Genomic DNA, 11,845 nt, shown 5'->3' with positions numbered 1-11,845 from the left:
TAACTCAACTTCATATCAATTTACATGTTTAAATTTATTTATATACAATAAAATATTTTTATTTTTATTCGATAGATTATATAACACACTTTCCATAAAAAATGTAGTAGATGATGTAATGTAAGATTTTCAAAAAGTAAGGAAAAGAAAAAATAAAAGAAAGTAGTGTAAGGCAAAGAAAGTAGAAAACCTTACGGAATTATGTGATTTTCAAATAAAAAAACAAAATGGTGAGTGTGTGAAGAAGCAATATGTGCCAGGTGTCGCCACCACAATAAACCACGTCACCCAAATTTTGTATACTTTTATTCAAGTTTTAAATGTTTTTATTTTGATTAAAATAAGAATTGTTGTGTACCTGAAAGTGAATTCTATCTGTATTATTTATATATAAATTTACTATAAATTCCACGTCCACCGTTCCAATCTCATCCAGCGCAGTCACAACAGACTCTGTTCCTGTACGACACGAAAATGACGAAAACAACCCTTGCGGCGTCGTATTTGCCACTTCCCTCTCCTTTTTCTCCTCTTTCCTCTCTAAACCCAAATTATTGTTATGACTCTTTGACTTCTCATTCATCTCTTTCGCTGGAGAAAACCCTGTCACCGGAAAGCTCACCTCAGCCTTTGCGGTTTGCGATTCCGATCACCGTTCCACCGCGCCCCTCTTACGCATGTATTCAACTATTCAATTTCCCCCTTAATTTTGCCTTTTTTTTGGAACACGTCCTCAATTATTTCCTCCAATTTTCGTTGGTATTGAAGTAATTGGTCGTTTTGTTTATGCGGATTTACTTTTCTGTACTTCAATTGCAGAGTATATGGGGAAAACCACGTGGTTGATACTGGTTACCTTTTTGTGTTTGTTTGCATTCTCTAATGGTAGAGGTAAGACTTGACTCGTGTGTTAATGTTGTTATAGGGTTTACGATATTGGTTTTCTTGTGTCTTTTTGCTATCTTTAAATTCATTTAAATGTTTAGTTTTGTGTGTATTGTGGATCGTTAACGTCTATAACGCAATTATGCAATTCCCTTTTCCATTTGCAGGGTTAAAGGTTAGGCAGAAAAATCATCCTTACAAATACAATCATACTCTTGCTACAACATTAGTGGAATATGCTTCTGCGGTGAGTTTTACTTCTATGGGAAAAATACATGTTCACATTTTAAGATGTGTGCAGGCAGAGCATTTATAATTGTTAGCCTGTATTATATCTTTTCACGGGAATTGGAGGGTGAGTCATGACTTTTGGAATTGGTATTGTGATTAAACTTTCGTGTTTCAACTCCATCTCTCTCTTTCAAGGGGTTTTATACCAGTATTATGTATAATAGCAGTCTGATATGGATTTGTCATTCTTTACAAAATTTTTGAATTCCCAAGTATTCGAGACAGCTATAATTCAGCTACTTTCTTTTAGTGATAAACAAACTCAATGAGTTCATATCTGCTTTGCTGTACTAAGAATTGAGGTGCCGATCCTGATGGAGATATTCCCCATCTTGGTCAGGCTATGGTCAAATAGGTCAAAGTGGGACTTATTGTAGTGTATCATAAATTCATAATAACTTAGAGTTTAGCTAATTTCACTTGCCCGATGTACTGATTCTGAAGTTTCATTACACGCATTAGCCAATGTGTTTGTTGTGCTCTGGGAATTCTGCATGAATCATATAAAGGAATGACGTAGGTTTGGTTCTTGCAGGTATACCTCTCTGATTTAACAGAACTTTTTACTTGGACGTGTGCCAGGTGTGATGACTTGACCAAGGTGCTGATAATGTGAATAATCATTTTAACTGTACATGTTCACTTATGTCGTGGCGTGGGTGCTTTGAATTATTTATGATCTAGTGTCCTACTAATCTGTTTGTTTAAAATATTTGGTCTAAAGATCTTTAAAATGGAAACAGGGATTTGACATGATAGAGTTAGTTGTTGATGTCGAGCATTGCTTACAGGTGGGTGAAGTCTCTTTGTAGAAAAAAATATTCCAAAATTTTGTTCTAATGTACTTTGTTTTTATATAATTGTCACCACCTATTGTAGGCATTTGTTGGAGTGGCCGAGGATCCTCATGCCATCATCATTGCATTTAGAGGAACAAATGAACACAGGTGGACTTTCTTACCATATTAATTTTACTTTTATGGAATGTTGAGCCCACAGCTGTATAGGAAGCATTAAAAGGGATCTATAATTGTGCAACGTTGCATGTGATGCCTAGACACAGATGCTATTATGTTTTAGAAACAAAAATGTTTTGCTTTTAAGTTTGAATTTTGTGTAATGCTCATATATATGCTGAAATGAATACAAAGATGCATATGTAGTTGTTAGATAAGAAAATGCATTTAACTTGACTTATTTACTGCACGTGCAATGTATTATTGCCACAATGGTGTCTTCAATAATCAAACTATAGGTGGTTAAGTAATATATCTTGTTTTAATATTTATGTGTAGCAACATTCTTTTGTTTTGAAATACTGTAGATGGCAATCAATATGACCAATATTGTTCGAGACCTTGTACATTATAGATTGTTGTCTTTAAAGTTACATTTGGTCTCATATTTTATGTTGGGAAAGTGAGCATAATATGTGAAAAAAAAAGGCATGGTCAACCATGTTCGATAGCTTCTACATATAGATTTTTGTTTCTCAAGAGAGCATACGTTCTCTTATGTTGTTGACCTTTGAAAGTATTAGAGTGCATAGTTCATCTAAGAGAAAGCCAATAATTTCCCTATAGAGAAAAAAAATGGCCATAAACACATGTAAGATGGAAAATAGTTCCAAGTCTTTCAGCTGTTTGGCTCACTTTTGAGAGGATTCCAATTATTTGAACTGATTTCTTTTAACCACTTTCATACAGCTTGCAGAATTGGATTGAAGATTTATATTGGAAGCAGCATGATATAAATTATCCTGGCATGGATGATGCAATGGTGTGTAAAAGTTAGCCTTGTGTAATTCTCTGCATTGGTGTTAGTTTTGATATATTTTATCACCGTATCCAGGTACACCGTGGGTTTTACACTGCATACCACAACACAACAATACGCCCTGCAATTTTAGATGCTATAGATAGGGCAAAGAAGTTTTATGGAGATATTCAAATTATAGCAACAGGGCATTCAATGGGAGGGGCAATGGCTTCATTTTGTGGTCTTGATTTAACGGTAATTATAATTTAGCTTTCTTGGCATGACTTGGCACCATACACCAAGCTTTTCTGGTCTCAATCCCCTTTCAATTTTGGTCACCAGTATTGTTGTCTAAATTTTACCTCTGGCAGGGACTCTGAGTTTCTTGTGGAAATATCATATTTTGAAAGCATTTTTTTTTATTTTAAAAATTTATATTGCTGGTTCTTGGCTTGGGTAAAAGTGGAGTGTTATATTATGCAACCAGGTAGTTAATTTATAAACTTGTCAATTCATTTATGTTTTGGATCAATAATGTTGGAGCAAGTATCTTTTGAGGACAAAATGACAAACTTTCATTAGCATGTGAGAAGAAGCCAGCAGAAACTCTACTTATAATAATTTATAAAAGGAGATCAAGTGGAAGATATTACGAGGAGTTAAAAGCCTAAAAGCTTCTGGAGCAGCCATTATATGAAGGCTTTACTATAAAGCTGACTTTTGTTGACAATTTGGCATTTTGATAAATTGCACTGTAATCAATTGAATTCCATTCTGTATTACTCTGGGAACATTACTTTCTAGCTGTAGGTTTTTGACGAAAAGGAGTTATTTTCTTTAATCATTTTAAGTGATTGATGGATTAGAAGGTGGTTTTTGAACTTAATTAATCAAACGGATTAAGACAAGCTAAACTACTGTGCTGATTCAGTTACATTGAAGAATTTGGTTGATTAGTCAAACTGATTAATGCAACTTTTGGTTGATGTCATAATTCTAAGATAGTCCCCATTGCTAGGAATTGAACCACATCTAAACATTTTAACTCTTTGATATGCATGCATGATTTTTTCTCTCTATATTTTTGTTATTTGTGACGAGGGTTCAGTGCATTTTTTTTATGTTGCCTGTGAATTAGTTATTTGCGGATGTGTTTTCTATTAATTACACATTGATCATGTAAAGTGGGGAATGTGTTTATCATGGGTTCTTTTGGTTAAATCTGGTTTTGGAACTGGTGCATGTCAGATAAGTTCAAAATTCAATGTTAAAGACGAAATTGAATCAAATCAGCTCTTGAATATCAATATCTTTAATGATATATATATATATATGTATATATTATTTTTATTTTTTTAAATCCCCTGAAACCTATTCAGATTAGTATCCAAAGTCCAAACATTAAATTTATGTTTTTTTTTTAAAAATTATTCATTTTTTAAGATTTCCCTATTTTGTTGGGATGGAGTATCAACTTTTTTTTCATTCTTTCATTCTTACAGGTAAATAAAAATGAAAAAAATGTCCAAGTTATGACATTTGGACAACCTCGTGTTGGAAATGCTGTTTTTGCATCTCTCTACAGCGAACTAGTTCCATGTACAGTCCGAGTCACAAATGACCATGATATTGTACCTCATTTGCCTCCATACTATTATTATTTACCGCAGAAGACATACCACCACTTCCCCAGAGAGGTAAGTCATAGCATGATGAAATTTGTATAATAAACCTGCTATATTGTTTTTAAATTAGTGTATGTTTGTCTGCATGTTTGTGGAAAGTTACGACCACGTCATCTGCTGTTTGTCCTTTGGTAGCCATTAGATATTTTTGTGAATATTGGAAATACTTTCGTATCTGTATTAATTAACATTGGGGCATTCAAACCTGCAACACTTGTTTCATTTGTTTTCATTGTTCAAGAACCTGATAAGTTACGGAATGCAGGTATGGCTTTATAACATAGGATTAGGTAGTCTTGTGTACAGCGTGGAGAAGATTTGTGATGAATCTGGCGAGGATCCGGATTGCAGCAGGTTAGTCTATTTGCTCTGTCATAATGCTGCCGAAAACGCATAGTGAAAATCTTGCCACTGTATGGGTGTGAATAAAATTTAAGTTTCCCTTAATTTTGGTGCTACGATGCAATGCTGATTTGGTTATTTTATGCAGGTCAGTAACTGGGAATAGCATTGCTGATCACTTGGTCTATTATGGCGTTGACATGGGATCCGATGAGCCTAGTTCATGCAGAATTGTTATGGATCCTTATCTTCAGAGTGCTAGCATCAAAGATTCAAGAGGAAACATTATCTTATCCAAAGATCCCGCCACCCCCCTCATCAAATTGAGTAGAGAGAGTGGCAATCAGAAAAATCCCATTAATGTTGATTGAATTGGCTGTGGATCTCTTACATATGATAGGTCCCAGAGGTTTGCCGTGGGGCACTATACTTCAGATTTCGGTCCACAAAGCTGAACAGTTTTATTGAAATTGACTAGGGCTGGAAGGAGTTTGTATAGTCTTGGAATCTTGTATATATGCATCCTTGTATATATAATTAATAATTCTTGATACTTTGACCTTCAAATTCCACTGATATCAACCCTCATTTGGGTGATAATTCTTTTACCCATTGTGTGGTTTCCAGAGTTTAGTTTTACTCATTTTCTGTTTCTCACCTTTATTTAAACGTCTATTCACATTTTTTTGGCCTATTTCATTTTATTTCCTCACCATTTCTTTGTCTATTAGGCTCTTCCCTCTTATATTTTATTTGGAGATGATAGTATTTTTTATCAACCACTTTCAATAGTTTTAAAAGCAAAATAAAAAGCTTTCATATTTTTCAAAATAAATAGTATTTTTTGTATTCCTTCCATCATCATACTTTCTTATCCTTTTTATTCACTAATAAATTTCCTCATTTTTCGCAAACCCTTATTTTTAAGAGCTAAATTATTAATGTTGAATGTTGTATAGTTACTATTTATGTTTCCACAATTTTTTAGATAATTGAAGTTTAAAGAGTTGAGAAAAATACTATGTTTATTGTATTATTTGCAGCTCCTCTTCCCTTTCTTCTTGCACACTTGTTTTCTTAGTTTCCACCTCTTCTTGCACATTTATTTTCTCATATTCTTCACATTATTTCATCATTCTTACCTTTAACACTTTCACCCTCTTTCCGTTCTACTTGCACCCCTAACCCACACTGTCAACATTGTTGTTATTTCTCTCTTCGTTGTTGTTTATGTCTTCGGTTTCTGCCCTATTTTCTTGGTAGCTTACATCGTGTATACTGAAGCAACATCATGATTTTACTTTCCACAACCCATGTCTTTGTTTATTTTTCCTACTTTATATGTGATTTGATTGAGACACTATGAAACACAGAAGAAATAGAGGAAGTTTGGGACAAAGGTTGGAATATAATATCTCTTTTATAAAAAAATATATGAAGAAGATATGATGATTTAAGATATGATGTTTTATTAAATAAAGAAATTATTTTTTATTTATTACAAATAAAATGATCCCATTAAAAGATGACAAGTTACCAATAATGTAACTATATATATAATAGTATAGATATTGAAGAATCTTGATTTGAAAATTGGATTCTTAAAGTAAAGTTTAAACTACTTCTATATGATATCACTTGCCAACACTTTTACGTTACTAAGGTACCACAGATTTGTTTCTTACGTGGAAAGAACATGCTTACTATCTATGCATTGAACTTGGATTATTTTCACCTATGAGAGTTCCAATGCAAATTTATTTGGGTGACTTATTCTATTAATATTTGATAAATTCTACCCAATATTCTTATTAATTAAAAAATTAAATGATATTGGGAACAGAACAAAACACTAGTCATCTTAATTGTAATAATAATAAATAATAAATAAATGAGGTGATTCATGTGTGCCACTTGATCAAGATTACATATGGTGCATGAATCTCGAAGCCAACCCCACCTACTCTAATAATTATCTTAATTGTGTTAAATTTTACAATAATTACCTTAAAAATTACATTAATGATATTTCAATTAACTGATACTGATTTATTTTTTTTAAAAGCAACAAATAACTTTTCAAACTCATTCTTAAGATTTTTTTTCCAATTTATACTCATTATCTCTTTTCTGGTGTAAATCTGTCTCTTATCTTTTTATTTTATCAGTTTTTTTACTATATTAAAGACTAATTCAATTCATAATACTGGAAATATCTTTAATTTAACAACTTTTCTCATATTACAAGATCAATTGTGAACCAATCAAGAAGAAGTGGATTTACGCATCATCACATTAAAATATTATGTGAGATTATACAATGATAGTTTAATAACACTTTACCTAGATTTTAACTAACTCTAATACCATATTATTTATAATCAACGTAAGAAGATCTCGTAACAACTATAAAAATTAGAGTTATATATTATGATTTAATTTTATTATATCAATGTATATTACATATAATGACTTTTATAATAGTCATCTTAAAATTTATATCCATTTATTTATAAAAGAGACGTTACACGTATTATAAATGAATTTTTTACCACAAAAGAATTTGGCATTTCAAACCTGAGTTGGATGTATCATGGTACTGCAACTGCTGTTAAATTGTTCCACAAGACACTGAAACACAGCATCATGACACAACACAACAGAATAAAACGGTTTTCCTGGTAGAGATGGTTGGTTGGCTTTGGTTTCCCATTGGTAGATCCAACGGTCACATTTCTTTGAGTTAATTATTGCTGTCACTCATCATCTTCTCTTCTGCCCATCACCACCTTATCCTCTCTCTTCCCAAGTGGATACATTCTATTATTCCTTACCATTTTTTGTAGCCAAAGATTTATTCTTTTTTTCTTTTACCTGCATTAGAAAACTACACCATATCATAACAGTAAAATAACCACAACAGCAATGACTTGCTCCTTCTTTCTCTTTCTTTCTCAATATCAAGACAAACCAAAACCAAAACCAACAACAAAAACAGAATCTTCCCAATTGAAGAAACTCCCATCTCAGCCTTCCCTTCGCCCTCTCTTTTCCAAAACTCATGGAACGTTCTGTCCTTGAACGTCTTGATTTTGGGAAGATGGGATACGGGTACCTCCTCTTATTCTTTCATGCCCTTTTCATTGTTTTCTTTCATTGGGTTTTGAGTCTCACCATTTTTCAGATAAAACCTATGCACAGTTTCTTAGATGATGTTTGTATTGTTGTTAATCAAAAGTGAAGTTTATCTTATTAATTCGTGTAGTTCTTTAATCCAAGATTTTTATGACATGAATTATCCAATTAAAACTAAGTTTTTGTCCTTTGATTTATTGCTTTGATGATGTTGTGGGCTTTTATAGGTGCAAGCATTACAGAAGAAGATGCAGGATTCGAGCTCCATGTTGCAATGAGCTCTACTCTTGCCGTCATTGTCATAACGAGGCAACGGTATTTCTTGTTCTACCCCCTTCGTTTTTTTTCTGCGTTTCATCCAAAAAAATTCTCCTTTTTCTTCTATCTCACATGGGTCTGACTCATTAGAGTATGCTGAGCAAACCTCTTGATCGCCACGAACTCGTTCGCCAGGATGTTGAACATGTAATTTTCCAACTTGATTTTCATTTTCCACACTGCCTTGTTGTTGTGCCATTAACACGAAATGATGGTGATATGGTTTTTGCATTGTGATGCCCTTTCAGGTTGTTTGTTCAGTTTGTGATACAGAGCAGCCGGTGTGTACCTAATACCTATTCCCAGTTTGATTTGAATTGAAACTGTATGCTTTTCTTTTTTATGATAGCGGTTTTCCCTTATTGTTCTTTTGAAGGTTGCCCAAGTTTGTACAAATTGCGGTGTCAGATTGGGAGAATATTTTTGCAGCATCTGCAAATTCTTCGATGATGAGGTAAGGGGTCACTGAATGAATCTGTAGTATATGATTCAATCTTTAAAGTTTCCTCATTATTATGATTGTTTCACTTTTACATTAGTTTCCTCATGTAACTTGTTTGAGATCTGGCATTGTTAATCCTAGTGTTTTCCATTACACATTATGCAGACCGGGAAACAACAGTTTCATTGTGATGATTGTGGGATATGCAGGTACGTTGGCTGTTTGTTTGAATAAATCCTTCCATAAGTCCTAAGTCATCCAAGTTTATGACATGCTACTAATTTTGGTGATGAATTTTTGGAACAGAGTTGGTGGTCGTGAGAATTTTTTCCACTGCAATAAGTGTGGTATGCATTCATTATCATGTTACCATTGTTTCTCTTTAGTTGCTTTTGTATAAGAATAGTCTTTTCCTTTTCAAACTAAGTTGTGCAAATTGTTTGTTTCAAATTGTTAATATTCCTTCCATTGCTTTTCTTGAACTTGGTATCACTATCTATTTCTGTAAGGTGCTGAAGAAACATTTCATACGATTAAATAATAGGAATTTGTAGAGTTTGCATGGTAAGTGAATATTCCATGATCTGAATTCTAAGTGACACCAAAAGATCAAGAACTCTGCTTTGTATTGACCAACTTTGCGGTCTCTGCTGTATTTTCCTACATTTCTTTACTTATTACGATTTTATTTCTAAGGTTATAAAGTTGTCTTATCTTTATAGCTTCCAAATAAATTTGTTATAGTTGGAATGGAACCTTGTTTTTTTCATTATGCGAGTTTCTTAGACTTTTAGCTCTATTTTTGTTTATGCTGAATTTTATTTCTTATTTCATGTGCTTGTTAATGCAAAGGAACTCATTGTCGTTTGATTCATATTAATAATTTCCTAAATCCAATTCATTATGTTTGCCAATTGAAAGAATACATGATAATGTTATCTCTTGATCTGTGGCGTCTTATAATTTTGCGAACAGTTTGCTTAATTTATGCCATAATTTGCTTTCAGTTCCTCTTGATGAATTTTGTTTCCTTTGGAATCTGGAGTCATATCTAATAAGCAATCATACATCAGTTGCTGATTTTTTTGTTCCATTAACAAATCAATTGCTGAATACTAATAGGGTCTTGCTATTCAACTACTCTGCGTGATAATCATTTGTGTGTGGAGAACTCCATGAGGCATCATTGTCCCATTTGTTATGAGGTGCGTGCTTTGTTCCCCTCTTTCCCTGTTTCGTGTTTTCAATCAAATTAGGAAATTTTACTTTTGTGTCGTTAGAAATACGAAAGGCTTCTGACATGACTTCATTTTGTTTGTATAGTACCTTTTTGACTCATTGAAAGACACTGCTGTTATGAAATGTGGTCACACAATGCATTCTGAATGTTACCACGAGATGATAAAGCGTGACAAGTGAGAATTTAACTATTTTCAACAATTCTTTGATCTACATAACATTATCTATGCTTAATCATTGAATTGACTTGGCAATGTTGTGGATCAGTTATTGTTGTCCCATATGCTCCAGGTCGATAATTGACATGTCTAGGACATGGAAGAGAATTGATGAAGAGGTAATTGGTTAAATTTAATTCTATAGATGCTTTCACTTCATTTCTTGGCTTTAATAATGTGCAATTATCTGCTAAAAATTATTTACACGAAGAAATTATCTACAATAATGATTTCTCACTTTTTTTGCTATATTAGATTGAAGCAACTGTCATGCCTGAAGACTATCAGAACAGAAAGGTAGAGTTTTACTCAGAAAGGCTTGTTGAATACACTCTACTTTTAATCTGCATTTAATTGCTTTATGTGAAAATCTACAAATTAGGCACGGAACGTGCCCTTTAAGCATGAATGCACCTTTTATAGACATGTATATATACCATGGTTCTATCAGAAGATTTAGAAAACTAAGCAGCTTCTATTGCAGGTTTGGATACTCTGTAATGACTGCAATGACACAACTGAAGTTTACTTCCACATTATTGGACATAAATGTGGTCACTGCAACTCATATAATACTCGTTCTATAGCTCCTCCTGTTCTTCCTCAATGACTACATTCTTTTGATTCTGGAGACAGATCTTGCCGTGCAGTAAATTAAATTTATGACTCAATTGTTGTAGAGCCTCATTTGATTCATCATCAAGATTTATGATGTATTGTGGCTTTAAATTTTCTTGGGTTATTCTTTCTCCACTGTTTGTAGTGGACTAGTGGCAATGTTATGAGCCACTAATTGGGCTGATATATAAACATGTGTATATAGGGCAATGCGTTTGGACGTCATGAGGTGCTATGCTAGTATTTGTGCTTGCTAGTGATGTATTGATGTTGGGGTTGGTTTATCTGTGTTGTTGAACTGAATCTAATCAACATAATACTGTTAGTAATTGTGCTTGGCTTGCCATTATTGAATCTAATCAACACAACTCAAGATGGTTTCTTCATTGCATGAATCATTACCTTCCATGTGATTGATTTGATATATGTTGCTTCATCTAGACTTTTCTACAGAGAATTTGAGTAGATACAGTTCCATTATCCATAAGAACAATCTCTTCCACGTCCACTGCCATGAGTTAATCTACATAAATACACAAACACTAAGGAGTGGATTAGCCTTTTTATGAATTATTGCATAGAAAACACTACAATTTTTAGTGGTTGAGTTTGGTTGCTTCTGCAATGTTAAATGAATATTGTTTTTCTTTATGAGAACCATGATATTGTACTGTCAATTGAATCTTGGATGCTCTTTTACTGCCCTGCATGTTTTGTTTAGTACTCTGCAGATAGAAATCTAATAATTCAAAACTACAATCCAAGAGTAAAATAATTTTTTGGATAAATTTATAATTTTCAAGTATTGAAAAATAATGTAACTATCTTTTGAAAAGAAACTAGTATTTTTCATGAACAAAATTGTTTATTCCTGGTTTACTTTTATTTTTATTTTGGGTCATATCTTTTTATTG

At 33.0% G+C, this 11,845-nt stretch overlaps 2 protein-coding genes across 4 annotated transcripts; both read left to right on the top strand.

Moving 5' to 3' along the window:
• The first annotated feature begins 412 nt into the window (after nucleotides 1-412).
• LOC137832353 (lipase) lies at nucleotides 413-5,569 on the top strand. 3 transcript variants are annotated; one of them, XM_068640475.2, is made up of 11 exons: nucleotides 413-679; nucleotides 820-891; nucleotides 1,053-1,132; nucleotides 1,712-1,777; nucleotides 1,920-1,967; nucleotides 2,056-2,123; nucleotides 2,883-2,955; nucleotides 3,028-3,189; nucleotides 4,437-4,631; nucleotides 4,885-4,973; nucleotides 5,110-5,569. In XM_068640475.2, the coding sequence occupies exons 2-11, from the start codon at nucleotides 825-827 to the stop codon at nucleotides 5,330-5,332; spliced, it is 1,071 nt and encodes a 356-aa protein (XP_068496576.1). In that variant the 5' UTR covers nucleotides 413-679; nucleotides 820-824; the 3' UTR covers nucleotides 5,333-5,569. The 3 variants fall into 3 exon arrangements, with proteins under 3 accessions (XP_068496576.1, XP_068496577.1, XP_090159150.1); XM_068640476.2 differs by lacking the exon at nucleotides 1,920-1,967; XM_090303024.1 differs by lacking the exons at nucleotides 413-679; nucleotides 820-891; nucleotides 1,053-1,132 and having other exon boundaries at nucleotides 1,901-1,967.
• Nucleotides 5,570-7,654: 2,085 nt separating this feature from the next.
• LOC137832350 (CHY-type/CTCHY-type/RING-type Zinc finger protein) lies at nucleotides 7,655-11,260 on the top strand. Its single transcript, XM_068640470.2, has 12 exons — nucleotides 7,655-8,072; nucleotides 8,324-8,411; nucleotides 8,505-8,561; nucleotides 8,663-8,695; nucleotides 8,791-8,868; nucleotides 9,022-9,065; nucleotides 9,163-9,203; nucleotides 9,979-10,061; nucleotides 10,180-10,271; nucleotides 10,363-10,432; nucleotides 10,569-10,610; nucleotides 10,798-11,260. Exons 1-12 carry the CDS (start codon nucleotides 8,023-8,025, stop codon nucleotides 10,921-10,923), a joined length of 804 nt encoding a protein of 267 aa, XP_068496571.1. The 5' UTR covers nucleotides 7,655-8,022; the 3' UTR covers nucleotides 10,924-11,260.
• Nucleotides 11,261-11,845: the final 585 nt, after the last annotated feature.

This window comes from Phaseolus vulgaris, chromosome 6 (genome assembly GCF_051622355.1).
Source record: "Phaseolus vulgaris cultivar YP4 chromosome 6, ASM5162235v1, whole genome shotgun sequence".
NCBI lineage: Eukaryota > Viridiplantae > Streptophyta > Magnoliopsida > Fabales > Fabaceae > Phaseolus > Phaseolus vulgaris.
The sequence above is the reverse complement of the archived record's forward strand: the minus strand, read 5'-3'. Positions and strand labels throughout refer to the sequence as shown.